The 23,232-nt window shown below is 40.4% G+C and overlaps 1 protein-coding gene across 3 annotated transcripts in view; it reads left to right on the top strand.

Moving 5' to 3' along the window:
- PEX7 (peroxisomal biogenesis factor 7) overlaps positions 1-18,706 on the top strand; it is a 46,009-nt gene extending 27,303 nt beyond the window's left edge. The window contains exons 7-8 of one of the 3 annotated variants that reach the window (XM_035899805.1): positions 4,423-4,522; positions 16,085-18,706. In XM_035899805.1, coding sequence (XP_035755698.1) covers positions 4,423-4,522; positions 16,085-16,153 — 169 coding nt within the window. In that variant the 3' untranslated portion in view covers positions 16,154-18,706. The remainder of the gene's footprint in view (positions 1-4,422; positions 4,523-16,084) is intronic. The other 2 variants (XM_009644266.2, XM_035899807.1) reach the window with 2 other exon arrangements.
- The last annotated feature ends 4,526 nt before the right edge of the window (positions 18,707-23,232 follow it).

Below are 23,232 nucleotides of genomic sequence, written 5' to 3'. Positions count from 1 at the left end.
GTCACCCTCAAAGTAAAGAAGTTTTTCCTCATATTCAACTGAAACCTCTTATGCTTCAGTTTGTGCCCATTGCCCCTTGTCCTGTTCCTGGGCACCACTGCAAAGAATGATTCTATGATTCTATGACATCCACCCTTAAGATATTTGTATGTGTTGATGAGGTCCCCTCTCAGTCTTCTCTTCTTCAGGCTGAACAAGCCCAACTCTCTCAGCCTTTCCTCGTAGGGGAGATGTTCCAGTCCCTTTATCGTCCTAGTTGCTCTCCTCTGGACTCTTTCTAGGAGTTCCTCATCTTTCTTGAACTGGGGAGCCCAGAACTGGACACAGTACTCCAGGTGGGGTCTCACCAGGGCAGAGTAGAGGGGGAGGATAACCTCCCTCGACCTGCTGGCCACAATCCTCTTAATGCACCCCAGGATACCATTGGCCTTCTTGGCAACAAGGGCACACTGCTGGTTTAGGATCTTTGGTTGATATCTCGATAGAATGATGGTACAGATATGTTCTCAGATTGACTTTAAGCACATGATGATGATGAGAGTTATTCTCAAATCATTGTTTGGAGTAAAGTATTAAAGTTACTGGTCAGTTTTGCAGATTTGAAGATCTTCAAAAGCAGAGGGGATGATATGAAGGCTAATAACTAGTTGTTCTTAAAAGTTATTCTGTTATATTGTGGCAGAAGAATTGAAAAAAACCTAACTTGCAACCTGCCATTTTATTTACAGAAAAATGTCTGTACAGGATTTCAACTCACATGTGTAATAAGAAAAAATAGTGGTGCATATGCAGTTCTGTTAGAGTAGGGCCATAAATGTGTAAGTGGTGTGCTTTGTTTTCCCATACAGTGCATAGGAAGTAAACTAAGAAGTTAGCATTTCAGCAAGAATTACTTTGAAATAAAGCATGTAAGTTGAGTCCTTAGGGAAGAACTGTGCTTCTGGAGCAAACTCAAAAGTAAAACATCTTTCAGAATTACTTTTTTGGATCCTCTTCCATTTGATTTGGCTCTCAAGCAATTCTTCCTCTTTTCTTTGATGCTTATGGAAGATAATACTTGGAATAAAGACTTTCTTCTATACCTGAGCTGCTTCATAATGTTGATACTTTACTGGAACTGTAATGAAATTATCTCTTAAGGATATTATGTGGAAATAGTTAGATGTCCCCAGTTAATGCCTGAAGTAACAGCATTGCCCTGATTGGCCTTTATCCAGAAGTAGCTTGACACTTAAGTTCTGCTCAGACAGAAGTTTTCCTAGTTTGCAGGAGGAACTTTTACAGGTAGCTATCTTTGCACAGGGATTAGAGAACAAGAGCAGGAGAATGAATTGTGTGATACATGTGTAGTAAACTAACACTGACTTCTGGGTTGCTCTTGAAAACTTCTTTGTTATATACGTCCATTAACTACTGTGACTTGTGCCTGATGCGATTGCAGTGCACGGTGGCATTAGTCATTAGCAGCCTCTAAATAGCTGATTCACACCAACCTAAAAATACAATGCATGAAGACATCTTCTGTTTGAAACCTAAAAGCAGTAGTAAAGCTTTCATGCATAAGTATTTATCATAAATATTTTTTTTGTTCCCCAGAAGGAAATGGACTTGAGGAGTTGTGTTCTTTGTGTTTCCATCTGTGCAGTTTCCCTGAATTGTTTCCTGAAGTAGTTTCTGAACCTGTTGAAAACTTAATTAGATTTGACAGGAAAGTTGTCTAAATTTAGTAAGCTTCTACAAATTTAATGGAAACTCATGAGCATACAAGAGAAGGAAATCTGAAGTATTACCTTAAGGAAGGCGAAAGATGTAGCATGGTTTCACCACCTGTCTAATCTGCTTGCTGATCTGCCAGCTCCTCAGTGTGCAGCAACAGGCTGCCACAGCACATGCATTGTACGACCCTGTACAGACACTGGAACCTGAAATGATGCTTGCTGCCTTTTTGTCTCCAGCCAGTGGTGAAGGTGCAGGGGCAAGAGGTAAGGGTAGAGTGGGGAGGAGGACATGGTAGGAGATAGGTAGGAGCAACTATATTAGGGGTTGGTAAAAGTGTTTTGGTCAGGGAGATGTACATAGCAAGAGAGATCTCCGTGATATTGCTACGGGTGGTATAAAGTACAAAATCCGTAGGATGACAGGCTTTTTCTCTTCGCATAATGACTTGTTTAGAATAAGCAGTCCACTTGCAATGTACATGCAGCTTATGAATGCATGTGAAATACCCATGAAACAAATAAGAAACTATCAAGAAATGAGGGAAAAGGTATACTTTCAACAGTTCCAGTGAAAAAAAAGTTTTAAGAAAATGCCCTTATATAGGTTGCAGGATGTCTATAGTCAGTGCAGATGTGACTGCAGTTTTAAGTGCTAGTTTTAATTTAAATAATATGGGTAAAAATGGCAGTTCCATTTAAGCAGCACACCTCTGGTTGTACAGGCCTAATGTACAATGGACCCTAAAAGTGTATGTGGTTGTCTGGCCCACTGTTGAAGTTAATGCTGCCAAGTGCATAGATACTCTTACAATTGAAGTAATGCAAGCACACCTATTTGTGCTGTGAATGCATCTTTGGTTTGCTGTACAGCTATCCTGCCAGGGCAAACACTGTCTTAGAACCCACATTGTGCTTTAAGTCTTCAGAACGCGATGGGTGTTCACTCTGAGCAAAATATTGTCAACATGCTAGTTTTGGAAGCTGGGCTATGGATAGTGGGTTTTGCTTTGGACTGCAAAGTTGTTGTGAGAGCCATCAGTAACTTGTCATCAATGTTTCTCAGTCCTAAGACTGTACATTTTTTTGGACTTCAGTAATTATTTTTATATCAAAACCCCAAAAGTCCCAAACAGCCTGTGGAACTTGAACTAAGTTGCAGTACTCTTAAACTCTATACTGCTTCTGACTTTTTACAAACACGACTCCACAAAACAAACAGCAAATTGTCCTACTATTTTTAAAATTGATCAGAAAGTCTTTTCTAAGTTTTTGTTCATGTGGATCTGAAGTTGTCTCCTTTTAATCTTAGTTTTCAGTTATGAGCATCTGTCTTTCAAGAGTTAGTAGAGAGCTAATGTGGTAAGGAAGGCTACCACCATTACTTGGAAACAATAAGATTTGTTTCCTTACCTTCTTATGAACAAATGTGGGAGGATGAAAATGCTGAGATGGTCTTCTGCATCTCTCTCCTGCAAAATAAGTTGTTTATCTTAGATCTCAGGTACTAGGAAAAAGTTAAGAGGGTTGTTGCTATGGCATAGCCATTGTGCTGATACCACTCTGCTCATTTATGAAGGAAATAACATCTACACGTTAAACAAACTGACCCCGCTGGTTCCAGTGTTTGCTATTTTACCTGAATTGGTTTGAACATACAGTGCTTTCATTGTAGCTGGTCTGATAATGCACTGTTCTTATTAAGTATTGTCACTTTTCCCAATAGGAGCAAGGCAGAGACACCTCTGCGATTGTTACAGAAGAAATAAAGCATATGATTGACTACTGTGAGAAAATTCAAGCGGTAGAAAATTTGATTACAGCTGCCAGCCCACAACATGTGCTGTGCTTTGCAGCCTATGGACTTTTCTAAGCTGTATATACAACACAAAAAAGAAAAATCTTGCTTTTGTGCCATCACATGGTGTCTTGTCAGTGTGTTATTATCTGAAAGTTCTATTCCTGAATCCATTTTTCACGACTGAGATTTCTTGTACCTATACTTTCATCCTATCTTCTCTTTTCGCTCTCTTATCCTTGCTGTTAACTGCATTGATGGACATTGCATCTAACGTGGCAGTAGCTGGGAGAAGTAGAGCACCAGAAATCTATTTTCTAAGCATTTATATTAACAAGGGCCAGAAAGAAAAATTGCTTTTTGAAATACGAATTAGTGGAATAAACTGATCTTTGTAGTACAAATTATTAAATCATAATACTAAATTCTGTTTTACAGGAACACAGTCTCAAAGTTGAAACTGGGAATGACCAATATCTCTAAATGAACGTGTAGTTTTCAGTAAATAAAGACCCCATAGTGAACAATACAAAAAAATGAGAAAAATCGTGAATTGTGCTAATGTCTCTCAGGGATAAAAGTACCCAAACATCGAGAAATACAACAAGAGTATTCTAGCCTACATTTTGTTCTAATAATGTCCCAACGGCTGCTCCTTGGTGCCAACTTTGATCTCGGTTTCTGCGACAGGAGACAAAGATGGTTTTGCCCAGTGGGGTTTAATTTATGCAAATCAGCAGATGGTTTTGCGGGAGTATGAGTTGTTATGTTTCCTAAGTGGATGAGTTTGCTTTTTTTAAATACCCTGGCAGCAACAGATTTGTCAATATCTTGCATTATATTTTTGAAATGGCCTTTCAATTACTTTAATTGTGGTTTGTTTGATTCCACCCCCCCACCCCCCCCTAGATTCTGGGACTTTTCCAAGCCTAACCCTTTGCTGGAAACAGTCGAGCATCATACTGAATTTACATGCGGACTGGATTTAAGTCTTCACAACCGTGGTCAGGTAAGAGCTGGGATGAATTTACTTTTCACTTGCCTATTATAGCCACTGTGGTCATGGCTGGACTGCAGGGCTCAGATCCTGAATAAGAGGCATCAGATTGCAGAAAGCTTCTGCAAGTGAGTCTGGCTGAATGCTTATTAAATAAAACTTACTTCAGGTCCATTTTTATTTTTAAAGCAGTTACTTGCATTGGGTAGGAGAGGAGGGCAGGACAGACAGAATTGCAAAGTCAGATAGCTGAAAGCCATGGTGAAATCGGGGAAAATAAGGTAGCTTTGTTTCAGAAGGAAGAGTAATAGAGAAGGGCCTAAGATGCCAAGCTGAGACACAGAGCTTTCTTCCATCTACTTAGAATGTCGAGTTGGTAGTGTCACACATGATACCTATGCTTTGTTTGTCATAATATTTGGAGTGCTAGAAGAGGCCTAATATGTAGTTAGAATTCTAAAATCCTCAGCTGTTGATGTAAATAAGTGGAATCCATTTTATCAGGGGCACTTATTTATGTGCTGCTTGTGGTAGGATTCTCCTCTGCTCCTGTTCTACAATCATTTCTGTTTTGTAAACAGAGGATTGCTGTTTGTAGTATGAACTGTTTCTTCAGGCAAGAAAGGCAGAAAAACTAAAGCTAATTATTTGCTTTAAAACGAGCAAGCCTATAGTTTTCACACAGAAATTACTGTCACTGAGTTTACCATAACTAATGCACTATTTAATGTGCCACGGTTATCATTTGCATCTAGATTCCTTTCTAAGTCACAGTGAAATTAATTTTTTACCCCAGATAAAAATGGCTTGTAACATCTGTGTTGAAATTCTGATTGGACAAAGCAAATAAAACCATTGTAATTTCTGCTACTGATGAAATGACACAGGAGAAAGGTGTAAGTTTGGCAAAATACTTAGCTTAATGCATGTGGAACCGTTCCAGCCAAATGCTAGCTTGGAGAGTTTCCTGCCTCGTTGCTTGTTCCCTTAATTCTGTTGCCTCAGAGGTGCTGCAGTAACTGTTCACAAGGCCATGCTGTGAACCATGTAGGGGAATTTGTAAGGCTGAAAAAAATTCTCAAGTTTCAGTTTATTTTTCATCGGGGAAGGGCAAGTATAACTTAAAAGCCTATTGCTGGGAGTTAAAACCTCATCCCAAATGAGCTCATAGGTATGATTCTGGTTGAATTGGGTCCAGAGGGAGCAGCAAGCATAGTGTAGTACACTAGGGCCATATAGTGCTACATCACTGCAGTTCTCTGAGCCCCATTCAGCTTTCCATGAATTTGATGTGGGTTGTGCCATGGATCTAAATGAGGCAAGAAAATTTTTGTTCATTTTCTGTTGAGGATGTGCTTACATTGTGATTATAAGCCTTTTGCAAAGCACCCTGTGTGTTACAGAATGGGTCTCGGGGCACGGTGTTTCTGACTGTCTGGCTAGATATGACTTATCTTATGATTTATCTGTCAAGCTTGAAGTTGCTGCTATGTGGATATTCTTCCTTTTCTGACTGCAATGTATGGAATAGCCTTCTTGGAGCAAGGCCAAGTAAATGCTCACTGATGATAGATAACGAATTGAAAGCAAACAGCTGCACGTGCACTTGTATGTTGGAAAAAGGAAAATGATGGTGTGCATACCCATCTGCATTAGGGCATGCATGCATCCAGGTGGTACTTTTCCACACAGAAATTCTACAAGTCCGATGATGATGCACAAAATATGTAAATCTGGGGTACATATCCATATATGCTGCATGCCAATGTGCCTTCCAGACAGAAGTTCAGCATCTGCAACAGCTTTAATACTCCTCTGTTTTCTTCTATTGGGTTGATTTAATGTATTGTGAAGGTTGGATATTATAGCAACACAAAATGTAAACATTCTGGTTTTTAAAGGAAGTTTAAAAAACTGTGATTAGAATTAAACTGTAACTGCAAGATAAAGAATAAACACTTACTGAATAGTTGCTTCCAGTATGAGCACTCGCAGCCTTTCCCTGGCTTCTACATTGATCCAGCAAAGATTATTTGCTTACATTTTATGCTGCCATTCCCAATGTAGGTTGTCTTCATGTCTGGTCTCTATCAAGACCTGATAATGAGCCCCATTCATTGTTGTTTTTCATGCATTTGTATGATTTGTGATTTTCACTGTGTGCTTTATAAGGAGTTACAACCTGAGATCTGAACTGCTTCTCTCCTCCATGCATGCAGGGTACTTTATTCATAATGGACAAGCTATTAATTTATAGTCAAATTAAGTACCATTCTGGTCATTAACCTTTGCTTTCGTTCTAAATGATGTTTTTGTTGTCTAGCCAGACGATATTTTCTTTGGCTTTGCCCAATGAACTTCAGCATTTTTGAACTATCTTTTACATGTCAAGGGAAAACCAGTCTGTACTTTTTCAGAAGTGTTCAGAATAGATTCTGTGATTAAATATCTGATCTAGGAATTACAAGACATTCCTGTGGAAGTGATGGAGCTTTGAACAGAATCCACAGGCAGAGAGTACATACATGCAGGCAAGCTGGTTCTTGTGCAGTGTCCTTCTAAGGGGAGGCAACATGTGGGAGAGGGATCGGGTCATAAGGAATGGGGCGCCACTTCTGAAGCTAAGTATTAGCTAGATGAAACGGAAAACTCCTTTGTGCTTAATTAAGATTCTGATATCTATTTGGGGGTATCTGCCTCTACATAAAGTAAGAGTTTGTTGAAAGCTTTGCATTTTAATAAAAACAGCTGTTGTTTGGTTTGGGATTTTTTCCACTGTAATGTTGGTGTCAGGTTCATAGCAATTTCAGACAACTAACAAACAAACTTTCGGGTGCATAGAAAAATGTGCATTTTACAGTGCAAAGCATTACCAGAAATTATCCTCATGATATTCAGGGTATTTCTCTGTTAAGCTACAAGTGCTGATGTGAGAGTTTGCAAGGCAGGTTGTCTAGGAGAAAATACTCCCAACTCCAGCTTTCAGCCAAAGTAGCTTTGGCATGCACAAGAACAGTGAAAAGACCCTAAGCACCAAAAATCTTTTAAATTGTAGCTGAACAAGTCCAATTACCTTGTCAGCAGTATTAAGACTATGCAGTTTTTTAAATCAGAGACGATAATTCTTTTCAAAGTTTGGGGATAAGAAAAACAATTGAAGCTTGCTCCTTTCTATATGCACTGGGTAGGTATAGGATGTATGTAGAGACTATGAAAATGGTAATCAGCTATATACTATTCCTTGCTAGGGGCTGGTAATGCTAAGCCATATATTGGAATTGTACTCAGTAGCTCTTTGGATTTCTTATTTCTCTCCTGATACTTACTTTCCCTGCATGCGATCTCTGAATGTTCTGATGAATTAAAATATAATGCTTCTTTAAGCCTAGCTCTTACTGGGGTTTTGCTGTACTTACTACAGCATATAAGCATGAATGTCACTTCTTTTGGTATAATTTGTGCAGCTTTATTTCAAAGTAGCCTTTTTCTGCTGTTGTAGTTTGAATGTGATATGGCAGTCATGAATTAATTTTAAATGTCTTCTAGGTAATCCATCAATGACACAGATAAAAAGTAGAGATACTGTGGACATTCACGTCTTGTCTTGATTCTGAACTTATTTCAATAAGTATATAAAGAACAGAAAATAGATATGTACCATGACTTTCTTTAAATCATGGACAAAAAGTACCCAGCCCTTTCTGTTGTAGTTCTAAAGCTGTATTTTGCTTAACACAAATGTAAGAAAAACTGAGGCTCTGAATTTTGTCTGAAAACCTTTCTCAGCATACACCTCACGTCTGTTCTGAACTCTGAAAAGCAGCCAGTGGAAAGTATAAATTAATGCTTTCCATTGAGCCAGGCTTTCTATCTTGTTGCTGAGAACAGGAGTAAGAATCTAATGGGAATGGGAGAGGAATCTTTCGATTTCTCTGTACTACAGTATGAACAATGACATTCCTAAATTGCAAGGATATGTGATTTTCAACAGAAGCGATGGCAAGTGTTGTAGTGGCTTAGAACACTTGATACGTGAACAGCACATTAGACATCTGTGACGTGCCAAATCAGAACAGGACTTCAGTGATAAACAATACTGAGGTGCTCCCTTTGGAAATTAAAATTGTTCTGCACCAAACGAGGATAAACCAAATGTCAGTTCTCTAGTCCAGAGTCATCTGTTACCTGAATGTGTGTTAAAGTCTCATTTTTAGAATAACTTATGTACAACACAAATAGTGATCGCTTAAGATTTTCTTTTACTGTGGATGTGTGTGTTTGGATGATAATTGTACTACAAATGGGCAGCTATCTGTCTAAATAGCTGTTTGTGTTGACACAGCTTGGGACGCAAACTTGTTTTCTATAGCCCCCTGTGTGGCTGCACCTCCTTGTGTAAATATTCCCCCAGAGTAGATTAGTTCACATAAAACTGGTTTCTCTTACATCATCAAAGCAACTGGAGCTCTGGGATGCATCACTGCAAGAAAGGGCCTGGCCACAGTTCTTCTGTATTGAATTTGGAGATGGTGAGGGGTGATACAGCAATACACACATGATATACCAAATAATATGGAGACGGTGGTAATACCAGTGCAGTACCCTTGAAACTAGTCTTGTGCTCTGTGTTACACTGCCCTTGTGATCCAACTTCCCTGAACCTCCACTTTCTTCTTCCTAAAGCTGCAGGGCGTCCCCAGCATGTTGTGCCATACCACAGTCTGCTCCTTCCTTCCACCTGGCCAGAGGCAGTTAGAACTGAGCGGAGGTGCACGCTTTTTGTAGCATCGGTCTGTCAATCCCACGAAACATTGCCGTACTGATGGTATCATGACTTTTCTTACGGCATCAGTATTGCTACAGTTTTAAAAGCTGTAATTTTGTACTAGTTGGAGGGAGGTCATAGCCAGGCTGTATACACTTGAGCTGCATCCCCTGAAGGTAACTGAAACCTAGTTCTAAATTCTTCCAACTTTATGGAGAAATTTTTGATCATCTGTCAAGTTTTGGTGTACAGGTTTGTTCTGCTACCTGTTTTCTATGTGCAGCTTGTGCAATGTGCCACGTTAGCTACGCCAACACAGCATGCCAGAGAAGGAACAGGAGAGGGGGTGCTGAAGTTGGCTTAACCTGTATAGCCAAATATAAATGCAGAAGACGTCCTTAGTGAGGCTGTTTTGCTATGTATTTTGCTGTTCATTTAAATTAATTTTTCACCCTCAACAGCCCAGAGATGTTGACTGTTTCATATAAAAGTGGAGTTACATCTTGTGGAAATGTACAGAAAAGCAGTGACTTTCTCTGCTTTTTTTTCTTCTGATCACTTGCTCTTATCTTTTACACTTAATTGCCAAGGAACTGATAGCTTCCACACAGCTGTTGTGGCTATCACACTGCTATAATTATATCACTATCTGTACTTCATTTTAATCTCTCCTTATGGTCCTTCTCCAGGATGCTACTAAAGTTATGCAGTTAGTGATCCTTTGAGATAAAAAGATCCTACAGCATCTGTTCTTTTACTTAATTTCAGAGTGGATTTTTGCATGGAAAGATCAAATTTAACCAGCTGCAAATGTTAAACCAATTTGAACTCCTTTACAAGAGTTGGAGGGGCATATGTCAAAGCTAGCCATTCATGAATAATGGTCACTCATCCTAAGGTGTTTGGAAATGTTGCTATCAGGCATCACAATTCTGTAAAAGCTGCAAGTGTCCAGAGAGGAGAATGCATGTTAATTTTGATTCTGAAGTACTGGGAAGAGGTGGGAGGCAGCAGTTTCTCAATAAATGTGTTGCTTGTGCATTGTATTTGATTCAGTGACTTACAAATACTTGCTACTTCTGTGAGCCTCATCTTTTTTTTAGTCAATGTAGTGGATTTTGTTTCTTTTCTGCATGATCAATGAATCTGTTTGAAAAGTCCCAGTGAATTGCATTAATGAAACTCAATGGAAGATGACAGGATTTTGCAGTTGCTACTGAAAACATTGTTTGGCTTATGATTATCTGTGATTATATCCCTTAAAGGGGGCCTATAGGAAAGATGGGGAAAATCTTTTTAGTAGGGACAGCTGTGACAGGACAAGGGGTAATGGTTTTAAACTAAAACAGGGTAGGTTTAGACTGGATAGAAGGAAGAAGTTCTTTACAATGAGGGTGGTGAAACACTGGAACAGGTTGCCCAGAGAGGTGGTGGAGGCCCCATCCCTGGAAACATTCAAGGCCAGGTTGGACGGGGCTCTGAGCAACCTGATCTAGTTAGCAGTGTCCCTGCTCACTGCAAGGGGGTTGGACTAGATGACCTCTAGGGGGTCCCTTCCAACGCAAAACATTCTATGATTCTATGAAGGAAGGAACTTAGCTTAACTCTGAGCTGAAAAGTGAGTTTGAAGATGGAATAGGGTCAACAGAAAACACAGTTTCACTGCATGTAAATTGACAGCATTTAGGGTTACCAAGGCTAGTATAGGCACAGAAAGGCATTTTGCAGTTCCAACGTATCTTCTACAGATCTTATGATTGACTTTACTGATTAAAAACAGTCCTTGACAGTCTGGGGAGATGTCTTTCACCTTATCTGTAGAGTACAGAGGAATTGCTACAATTTCTGTGGAGATTCTAAGGATTTCTCTCCAACCTGCAACTCTCAATTTCCTTTACATCTTACTGATAAATGCACACTCAGAAGACTTGGGGTTTAGAAATCTGTAACACAACTACCAAGTCATCTTCCTGTTGCTCATGTCAGAGCAATGAAACAAATGTTGAGACAGCTCCCTGTTTTTTTAGATCAGTTCTTTGTGGCATATCTTTGCAATCTGAAAAATAATGCCCCTCAAGTGTTTTATCTTTTCTCTCCTTAAGAAAGAAATGGATTTCTTAAGCAGTATTTGGAACATCTGTTTCTGATAACCATAGTTTGACCCTTGATCTTTATAAGAAATTCTGGTCCTGGGTTTGTTTTATTCTGTCTTTACTGAAAATAATAATGAAATCAATGTGTTTTTCCAAAAGTAAATTAAAAAATGGTTGGTGTTGTTGCACATTGAAAATAAAAAGGTTTAATTTACAAGCTCACATTACTTTCAGTCTTGTGTACAGGTAGGCGTTGTGTGCAGTTCACCCTGGCAACTGTTGACCAAACAAAAGGCCACACCAGTGGTTTGGATTTGCTAGTACAAAATAGGTACTGAATGCATTTAAACTCATGCGTGCTCGATCCATTATGTATTTAACCAACCAGTTTTAATGATCACCTGTGAAAGTAATTTGATGAGTAGCAAACGTAATAGCTTACTTTATCTCCACTTAATCTCCATCCCACATGCTTACAGAGGATGCTCAGGACCCCTCAAAATACATAATAATGATATAGATAGACCATTAAATTCTGTATGAAAAGACACAGAAGATAAGAAACTAAAAGAGGAAGGGAAGCACAACATTAATGGAAGTGAAGAATTGAATACTTTTTCCGCTGTCTCTTCTACAGAAAAAAAAGACAGGTCTTATTAGTTTTATTTGAAAATGGGATGGGATGGAGAAGAGCTGAGAAGCTAAATGGGTCACTCTCGGACACATTTGCGTATTATCCTGTGATTTATTATGAGGACTCGGGAAGCTGAGTGGCACCAGGATACTTCCAGAAATACTCATCCAGAGAGCGCTGGACTTTCTTCTGATTAAAGCCCTTCGTAAAGGGGTTACTGAACTCAAAGTTTTTAGTTGTTCTTTTCAATGTATTTAATCTTGGTTAGGGCTTGGGAGTTTATTACGCCTTCAAATATTGAAAAAAGTTAGCTACTAACTTGGGAGATTTCTCTTGTTTTCTTGCTGCTTCTGAACAGTAAAGAGGCAGAACGTCACGCAGGTAATTGCACTGAACTGAATGGATTGCCCTCAGGTGCTGGAAAAGGTCTATATCTATTGCAGAGCAAGATGATTGCAATGAATAGGAAACTGAGGGCCTTTCAGAGGAGTAAATCAGTTAGTGAGTCAATGGAAATGGCTTTGATAAATGAATGGATGTCAATATTAAATCAATTGGTGGGAAACATTGTTATACTCTGGGACAAGGATAAACACTTCAATAAAATACAGGATAGCTGTTTCATTTGAGTTAAACTATGATTTTCTAGTCAAGCAATCAGCTTCCTGTGATGACTGCCGTTTTCTGTTTGCTTGTTGGCTTGCTTTTTGGTTTTACTTGAAGGGAAATACGGTGATCCCCATTTTATGTGCTTAGACTTGCTTAAATCTCTACTGGCAGATAACTTGGCATGATGTTTATTCTGCAGTAATAACGGTACAATACCCCTAGCATATGTACTAGAGTATTGCAACTTTGGTACTGAAATAAAAGCATTAGAGACAAGTAGTAAATGTAATTTTGTTAGACTGCTTTTGTCCCATATAGCTTTAGTTATAATTAAAATTACCAGGTTTAGAATGCTTTTTCTATTTGCACTATTTCCTGATGTAATTTACCGGACTGTATAAGGTAGAATATTCTTGTTTTACAGTTAAGCTCTAGTTATTCTCCTTTTCCTTGCAATTTCTGATAGTTAAAAGTTGCGACAGTAGAATTTTATTCTATAGTTACAAAAGCAATTTAGTATTCATAAGTGATAATGAAAATTGTATGGCATACAGGTGTCCAAAATATTCAATAGTATGAGGATATTATAATTCATACAGTTATTTGCAACTGAAATAAACTGGCTTCTACTCTGTTTGCGTGTCAGCTTAAAAAAAAAAAAGATGTAAATAATGCACATTCTACTGAAATGGGTGAGATTTGTTTCAATCTGAGAGTAAAATTTGTCCACAAGACAGTGGCCACTGTCACAGAAAGACAAACCTCCATGCCTTCGTGTTCCTAATGGCAAAGACTTTTATCAGGTACACAAACAATGTGTGAGCCCATTTTCAATTTTCCTTTGTCCTTCATCTTACCACAGGAGGATTTTATCTGCCTGTTAGAAACGTCATCTCATTGATCAAAATATAAACTCTAGGAACCTGTGGCTTTTTTTATGCCATATTTATTTACTGTGGTGTGCTGGATCAGCCCTCATCCTAATGGAATTCCTGCTGCTATTTTACTATTTAAGTTAAGTAGCATTTAGTTTATTAAAAGAAAAGTAGCCAAAGTGCTTTAAAATATGCATTAAAAGTGTTCATATGTCACACAAGAACTGACATTTCTAATTATTTTAAAGCACTTATATTCAGTATTCTACGTTCCCCTCTTCTGGGGAAAGGCATACAACGGTCATAAGAAAAAAGGCAAAATTAAAGACAGTATTTTGTAAACTGACGCAGTAGCTGCATGAGCAGGCACCTTCTTTATCCTAGGGTTCATTTTAGTCATTTGTATTTGAGGCAGTGATAATCTATGAGATACTGTAGAGGGGCACGTAGCAGCTGTCCATCGGTTAATGCTGGCTGCCACGCTGTTAGCTTACCGTTGTCCCCTTTCTTACAGTCTTGGCTGTATTTTGTAGAAAGTATTACGGAGAAATGGAAACGCTATTGCATTTTGCAATGCTGTTCCATGCTGTAGCGTCCCAGTTTGCCATACATTCCTGTTTGCTGTTCTCTGCATGTGTAATTTCATCAAGGTTACTGATACCAGTATTCCATTATAGACTTCCTGCTGCACAGGAGAACTTGATACACTGTTATTTGCTGTAGCTTTTATTTTCCTTTTGTTTGCTGGTTGTGTTTTCATCTTTCATGTGCTATCATTAAGTCAATGAGTTGGGCAAATTACTGCAAGTGATCCTTTTCAAACTCCCTTTTAATATCCCCTGTTTATTTTTAGTGTTGCTAGATTAAATGGTTCTGTAACTATATTTGTTCAGAGTCTACTTCAAGGATGCTAATTACATTGATAACAGGTGGGAATTCCCATGGGATTTTGTCCAAATGTTATCTCTGCTTCTTGCTTCTTTATGAAAGTAGAAAGTGTTGCCTATGGAAATACAGATATTGATCCAGAGCTGTGGAGAATATTAAAAAGAAGTGGTTTATGTGATTGCCAGTTTCTACATAGTGTTTAGCAGAGAACTCAAATTTTCCTTTTGGTGTGATTTGGGGGACTGCAATGCAGCAGAACATTAAATTACACAAAGCTCTATTATGTCGTATGAATAGACAGACACGTTGTCAAAGAGATTTTTTGATCCATTTAGATGTATGTGGAAAGCACTTCAAATAACTAAGTAGAACCAGCTAAGGAAGCCATAAAAATGAATAATAGTGCTGTATAGTAAACACAAAATGGGCTAATTATGGTCTGAAATCAAATATTGAAGTTGGATTTCCAAATTTTTACTGTGCAGCTGTTCATTCTGGCTCTAGAAGAGAACAGGAATTGCAGTCTGTAGCAGAAGGAAGCTTGTGCAGAGGATCCAATACTGTATCCTTTGTGATCCCAACTGGAAAGAACATTGTAAAGACAATGCAGGACAGATTCAGCCAGATTTACTGGCATATATTTGCAGGGCTCATCAGCTTTTTCTCTCTAGCTCTCTTTCTTCTTCCCTTTGCCTTAGTTCTTGTCTCCCACAGCCTTTTGTGAATATGTATTACAGGTCATCTACTTGAGTAATTGTTGGTGTGGTTAACCCTTTCACTTTGTTATCTAAAGTACATTATCAAATTATTTTCAAACCTAAAGTATTCTGTAGCAGTCTTCTGTGGAATCTTGTTATTTATTAAAATCTTTTAATGCTATAGAATTAGGTTAGCCTTCTGGTTTTGTGATTTTGGGTTCAAACCAGCATCTAGAATAGAGCTTGGGACTTGCAGTTCAGAAAAGTTTCGGTTCCATTGGAATCAGTCGCTGTGTTTGTAAGATGCCATTGGCACAAGTGGCATCACTTCTCCTCAGACTAGTGGGGTCTAGGTAGTCCTTGAAGCAACACCACTGCTACCACACACCCACCCCCCACCCCCCACCCCAATTCTCAGTGCTCAGCAAATAGACATCTCTCCTCTCAACAAAAGAAAATACAGCAATCTCATAGCTTTATCAGTGTGAGAGTGAAGTTCTGGCTTAATTCTTCAAGAAACTTCCTGCGTTGTTTTGGTCAACTTCTTTGGTATTCCATTCCTCAAGCTCTCCATTAGGAAAATGTCTCTAACAATTTTCCCTACCTGCAAGTATAAGAAAGTTGTTCAGATTTGATCATGAAGTGTTTAGATATCATAGTAAAAGAGTCTTAAGACCCTGTAAAGAGAAGAAATGCCCCGGGCTCTGGACTTTTGTGTGTCCTTCCTTCATTTCATTCTCAGTTACGTTCTTTAGTCTGTTTGGATCAAAGGGTTTCCCTGCTTTCTTCACAGGGAGTATGACAAATAGGAGATTTTTAATTTTCATGCACCTCAGTGAAGTTAAGACAAAGTTTTAAAAAACCAAAACAAAATCAACTGCATTATTATGTAATTTTGAAGCATTGTAAATCAGAGTACCAACCAGCATTAACTTAATTCTTCTAAGTTCCTTCTGCTTTTTGTAAAAATGACGCTTATGAAGGATCTAAATAGATTCTGTTTCCTTTGTAGGTGGTGGACTGTGCTTGGGACGAACTAGTCAAGATCTATACACCATCGTGCCTGGCAGTTCCTGTCTAGGAAGTGAAGAAGATCTGACAAACCAGGAGCCTTTCTCTCTTCCCCCACAACCAGACTTGTGCTAAAGTGTCAACTGTGTTACTAATCTTGGTGTCTCTTTTTAAGTAAAATGCAGCTTGAACAGAGTGTTGTGCACTTAAGCATTTGGAGATTTTAGGGCTTGGCTTACTGTACAGGTAGTACTTAAGCCATCAAAACATTCAACAGCTACTGAATGGCTGAAGAGTGGCCATAGCAGGTATGAGCTGGTGTCTTTAGAGTAGAATCACCAACACAATTTTGTGGACTGTCTGACTAATGATGAGAGCAGGGGCCTGAATCTTCTTGATCCTTATAAAGAATAAAAGTAACTGGCAGTGTATTTTGAAATAATGTCACCGTAGTGAAGAAAATAGTGGCTTTTCACTGTAAAGTACTGTAATGTCAACTGAGGTTTGTGTCACTCGGATGCATTTATATTTCTGTGTTTTGCTGTGACTCACGTTGCATTATTTTCTTGTGCAATATGACAAACACTCTTGATAGACAGTAAATGTCATAGTTTATAGCCAGCTGATTCATTTGACCTTTTTGATTGTTGCTGCACAAAGATGGTAAAGATTATTTTCATACGTTTTTCCCCTTAGATCTCCTTGAGTAAAACAGTTGATGAAGTCATGCAGAAAGATACTCTGATGATAGAGAAAATGCTTAGGAAAAAAATATATACAACACTATAATTGGATCACAATCCTCAAGATTTAGAGAGAGGGCAGCCATCTTTTTTATTAGACTTGTCTTCTATTTTCACTTAGAAAGTTTTTCTAAGAGATAGAAGGGGAATGTGGCCATATATTCAGTGTTTTGGACCTCTGACAGCCTGGCCAAAGGGAGAGCTGATGACTGGACCAGTTGAACCTACGTGCATGCGGATTAACTGCATGGTATAAGCATAGCAGATCCAGTGTGACCGAGCTATTATACTTAAAAGAATACGCCCAACATGTTATAGGTATGGTGATTACTTTGCATGCCCACTTTGACTCCTCAACTCACATGCCGGTATCTTCATCTGAGTTTTTCTGGGATGAGTAGAGGCGTTCAGTTTTTATGTGTCTCCAGTCTCCCAGTCTCCTTTGAATACTCTTTTAGGATCAAACTGTGCTACTCCTGCATCTTTACCGGCGTATGTTACACTTCTCTCCTGGTTTCCTGCTAGCCTTTTTTACCTTCTTAAAGCTGTCTCACTTCTACTGTTACCCTGTATCATCAATCTTTAATATCAAAAGGCTCTTTCCAGGTTGGGTCTTTGCAGATCTTTGGTTGGGTTTGCGTAGTCTCCTGCTAACGACACTTCTGGGTTGCACCACTCGTATATCAAGCAATACCAGACACTGCCAGATCTGCTGGATGCTTTGAAGAAATGAAAGAATTCAGCGGAGCTAAGGACCTGCAAGTTGCAAGGAAAGAACGGTTGTGCTATCTTGGAGAAAGAGCCAGGGAATTTGCAGTTAGCCACGGGGAGATATGCATATATTGATTTGGTGTTAGGGCAAGAAAGAAAGAAACCTCTTCTACAGCATGAGAATTTGGATCCTGATAGGACCTTGTATTTTTCTGGGTCAATGCAAACTGACCCAGAATGCCATCTTCTCAAGCTGAGTTAATAACAAAAAGTAGATTTTCTTTTTTTGTAACAGTGTATTGCACCAAATTGCAAGTGTTTACTGCACTTTAATTCTGTGTGCTGAGGAATGATGCAACGATAAAGCTGTGCTGCATACAGCTTTCAGCAATACCATGGGCCATAAAATCTAATTTTAGGCATTAAAATTGATTATTTCAACCTTAATAGTTACTCCACTCTTCTGCTTTATCTCCCTTTTCTGCTTAGACTACAAGTAACTTGTCTGAGTGAGTGGAACATTTTGGTAGTGGGTATTTATTTTATAAGCCTGTTTCTGGGAGGGGGGGAGGGAATATTCCAGAATGCTGCCATAGCCTATCAGTGGGAAGGGCAAATTCAGAAAACCTAGCATGGGTGGGGAAGGGATTCTCAACACACACACTCAACGCATGGATTAAACCTTTTCTTAATTGCCTTCTCTCCCTTTACATCATGGCTAGCTTGAGTGCTGAGGGTTGCTGCATCTAGATTTAATTCTCTTGAAAAACGAGCACATTCAGGAGATGCACATAGTAAACAAAAACTGTGGCCTTTAATCTTCCTGCTTGATCTTTGAATGGAAAGAACGTGCTGTAATATTTCTGCACTGTTACAGGAAAAACAATCTGGCAATAGTTGTTGCTGATTCTTAATTCTCAGGGAATGTTTGCTATAATTGTTTTAAAGAAATAGTTTTTATTTTATGACCATAATACCAGCTTCTGATCTGAAACAGACCTTTAATGACAACAGTCTTAAAGATGTAATGTGTTCTGCTTTAAACTTGCTCCTGTGGAAGATTTTGTTTTAGGGGAGCCCGTAGGTTTCTCCGTGGTTCAAGAAACATACCGATAATCATGTTCTAAAGGAGTGGATTTGCTGTTCGACGATGCTATTAAATTAATTGCATACAGTATCTGGCTACACTCTTGTATTCACTTCTCCAATTAAGAAATGTTGATCAAAAAGTAAATGCAGTGAAAGATACTGAGCGTATCTTGTAAGTGAAGAGTTATCGAAATCATGGTTTATGTCTTGTATGAATATTGGATGGCAGTCGCATTTTTCCTCTGCTTTTAGAGACCATGCAACTTTTCCTAGCTCTGTGCCTCATCAGGACTGCATTTTGATAAAGAAAAGCTATTTTAAATGATTCTGTGTGTCTGCTTGTGCAGACTACCTGTCAGAGATGAAGTGATCTCTTCCTTTTAGCCAGATACAACGCTGGCCTCAAGTTTTGCCACATAGGCATGGGTACACTAAGCCTTTCAGTAGTACCGCTCAGTTTTGAATGTGCTCGGGCTCACGTGGTGGGGAATGGATTCAACTCTACACCGTGCTTCACCCATGTATGCCTCGTGGTTGCATTAGACCCTAATTAAAGCAAATTGTCCATTAAACATTTTATATAGATCTTTACCATTTTCATCTAAGAAACCACTTACAAAAATGATGCCCTTAGGATTTGACACCAATTTGCTCCCCATGTTTTTTGATCTCACCCATGTCATTGTACTCTAGGTGAAATGCAGAGCTGAGTGTAATTTGCATCAAAGGCTTGGAGTTAAGGCATCGTAATCATCACATTACTCTAAGGAACCACAGAGCTATTCATTAGTATGATCTGTGCCCCACTGCTAGGTCAGAATCTTGTCATGGAGTCAGCTTACAAACTGAGCACCCACTGCTGCCTCTGGACACAAGAACAGGTAGAGCGAGGGAAGTACCTTTGCTGCAGCGTTACCTCAGATGGAGTCCCTGTGTTGCTTTATCCAGTTCCTTCCCAGTGAAGCGCAGGAGAACTTGTCTCTTCTGAGTGGGGAGCAGTGGAGAGGCAGTGGGAGACTAGTACTGGGTCTGGCCTGAGTCTGTGTTGAGAAAGGGTTTGGCAAGGGACAGCAGCTTCCCCTCTACCCCCTCCTTCCTGTGTATAGGCAAGACTAAAATCAGGAGCACCATGAGAAATGTTGCAAGAGAAGCTGGCCTTGCAACACAGGTGAGTCCTAAGAGATAGGAATAGTACTTGGGACGCTGACACTTGAGTTCCCAAATTTAGCATGAGTGTGGCCTCACCCTGAGTGCTGTGCGCAGTTCTGGGCCCCACAACTTAAGAAGGATGTGAAGGTCCATGAATGCGTCCAGGGGAGGGCAACAAAGCTGGTGACAGGGCTGGAAGGAACGTCCTAGGAGGAGAGGCTGAGGACTTTGGCCTTGTCCGGCTTGGAGAGAAGGAGGCTGAGGGGCGACCCCATTGCTCTCTGCAGCTTCCTGAGGAGGGGACGTGGAGAGGTGCTGAGCTCTTCTCCCTGGGACCCAGTGATAGGACATGTGGGAATGGTTCAAAGCTGTGCCAGGCAAAGTTTAGACTGGACATTAAGGAAGCATTTCTTTACCGAGAGGGCGGTCAAAGACTGGCACAGGCTTCCTAGAGAGGTGATCGATGCCCCAGGGCTGTCAGTGTTGAATAGGCATTTGGGCGGTACCCTTAACAACAGGCTTTAAGTTTTGGTCAGCCCTGAACTGGTTAGGCAGTTGGACTGGATGGTTGTTGTAGGTCCCTTCCGACTGAAATAGTCCTGTCCTATTCTAGTCTTCTATTCAAATTCTTACATGCTTGTTTTCCTGTTTCAAGCAGGGAAGTATTTAGCCCCCAACGCAGACTTGCAGCCTGACCCTCTGCAATGTCAGAGACTCTCTTCTCCAGTGATAATTTCACTGGTGAGGGGACAAAATTGTTTCTTCCAGAGTCTGCGCTTAGGCAGAGTCCCAATTACTACAGTATTTCCAGAAAGCACAATTAGATTTTTTTTTTCCATCTGCACTTATTTGGCAGAAGGAGCTTGGGTTTTTTTTCTCCCATGTGCAAACACGGTCATAGTGATCCACGCATTCCTTTAAATTGTGCTCTGTGTGGGCTTGGGACAAGTCCAAATGGAAGCTGGTGGAAGTGCATTGGCAGAGTTCTTTGGTGGGTTTTGAAGCCAGACTTGGTCTCCAGTAAGTTTGAATGAGAGTTTCAACCTTCATATGCCTTATTATCTCAGGCCACTTAACTGTGAGTTTACATTTTATGCTGCAGTGCAGCTGCTGAAGTGGGTGAAGGCCCCCACAGAGGAGGTAACCGGGGAGGTGACCACAACTCACATCTCATTTTGCTGGAAAACTTCTGAGTTTCAGTGCATGCTTTCTTCCCACCCTGAGTTAGCAAAGAATAAACATCCAAGTATCCTGATCACATCCATGGCTTTTGTGACTGAGATAACCTGAGAAATTCAGATAGGTATTACTCTCATCTTTTAAGGACACATACAGGCAGAGACCTGGGCTTTTTCAGTGTTTTATCTTTCAGCTGGTGGAGTTTTTAATCAATGAAATGTAAGTACTCAAATCCAAAGACTTGCATTTAAAAAGAATATAAAAATACAACCACCTTGGTGAGAACAAGAGAGAGAACAAAATGGAAAATAAACTAGCGTGGAAAGTAATTTAGGGAACGCTTAAAAGAGGAAAAGAATTTAAAATAGCAGAGATCAGGAGAATGCTTCCCATAGGTTCTGTAAAGAGGTGGAGGAAAAGAGAGGCTGCAGTTCTGTGTCAGGTGAGCATTACACTGGTCCTCAAGAAGTCAGTCTTGCTCTTGCATTGATGTCAGGCTCTGTAGTGGGAACGGGGAAAGGAAGGAAGGTAAGAAAAGGCAAGGCAAGAAAGGGAGCAAGAACAGTAGCTTGAAAAAAAAAAAAGAATAAATTGAAGATTGAAAAATAAAAGGCAGGCAAGCTGGAGACGGCCTCTGGTGAGAAAGAATATTTATCCAGGAACACGTTTCAAAAAGTAGAGGGAAGCACTGCTACGTCTGCATCCCCTCCCCACCAGCCATAGGCAGAGCCAACAGCGGCTGCGGGGCCTCGTGGACAAGCACAGCTGGCGGCAATGAAGCGCAATGCAGGCTTGCGCTCAGCCCCTGGCTTCTGGAAGCAGACTGCAGGTTAGGTTTCCAAACATCACTTCTCCTTCCATTCACGTTTACCCCAGTGTCTGGAAAAAAAAAAAAAGAAGTTCTTATACTCCTTGTGTACAGAATTAATATTATTTCTCTTCTGGTTTACCTCTGTTGTTTTATTTCAGTGGTACCCAGGGTTTCCTCTCCTTCCTTACCAATTTTCATCTTCAAATAGTCGCACCTTAATGCGTACCTCTGTCGTTCCATTTTATAAACCTCGCCCTGCCTTCTTGCACTGCCTGTACCAGCTCCGCTGCTAGTTGCAACCCGGGAAATTTATAACACGTCCTCTTCAACGCGACTGATCCCCGTGACCACCGAGGGCCCCTTACTGCACCCAGCAATACCCCTGGGCATGCACGGCTTCTCTCAGTTCGGGTGAGGAGCCCAGCGCTGCGGGTCCGGTGTGGTTTTCCCCAACACTCCTCCATACTCACGGGGTCATTTCGTGCGCACTCGCTTGCCTGGCAGTCCTAAAGCCTGCCGGGCTCTCATTGAGAGCTCTTGGCATCAGCCTTCCTCCAATTGCTACAAGGTCTCACCCCAGCACCGAGCTGTACTTTCTAATAGTTCCCAGCATGATGACTGGGAAGAAGGATAGCTGGCTTTGGAAGCTGGCTATGCTAGTGAGGTCTATGAACTGAACTAAGACTGAAATGTAACATTTTTCTGCAGAAATCTCACAGAAAATAGTTCTGCCTTTTTGATACTGCTGAAATACATGCTGTGCTTGTGCTAAATTCTGGGCAAGCCCACCAGAATGGGTGGTCCTTGTCAGGATCTGGTCCGCTCTTTTTATGTAAGTCTTCCAAAAACAAGCTTCGTGTGTCAAGTGTGCCATTTTCCCCCAAGCCGGTTCTTTCTAATACTGTTCCCGTGGAGAGGGGGGAGGCTGGTTTTGTTTAAAATAAAGAATAACTTTGCTAATCTTCTGTCGATGGGTGAAAGGTAGTCTTACTGCTAACGAGAGAGACCGAACTTATCTGATGTTAGAAGAAGGCTCGAGACTGTAAGGCAGCTCCGAATAAAAGTAGTTTTTAATTCCCTTACGTTGCCCGACACTGCAGGAGAACTGGCTGTCCGAGAGAAACTGCTTTTGCTTTTCCTTAGTTGAGGTGATCTGTTGCAGACTCCTGTTAAAAAAACCATCCGGCAAGTCGAGAGAAGGGAGTAGTTTATTTAAACTTTATCAGGCTTTAAAACATCACTTCTGAAGATGTTTTGTGGTTTTCACCGATTTTCAGCGACCTTTCAAGGCAAGCGCCCCGGCTAGAAGCAGCCTCTCCGCGCTTTCTCGGCAGCGGTTCCCGTCTCTCCGCCGTCCCCCGCCCGGGAAGGGACTCGCTTTGGCGAGCGGGAGGGCGAGCCGGGGGATGCCGGCACCCCAGGGCCGCAGGGGGGCCGCGGGAGGTGGGCCGCCGGCAGGGTCCGCGG

This window comes from Egretta garzetta, unplaced genomic scaffold (assembly GCF_000687185.1).
Source record: "Egretta garzetta isolate BGI_Z169 unplaced genomic scaffold, ASM68718v1 scaffold397, whole genome shotgun sequence".
In the NCBI taxonomy this organism is placed as follows: Eukaryota; Metazoa; Chordata; class Aves; order Pelecaniformes; family Ardeidae; genus Egretta; species Egretta garzetta.
Note: the sequence above shows the minus strand (reverse complement) of the source record. Positions and strands in the feature narration are given on the sequence as shown.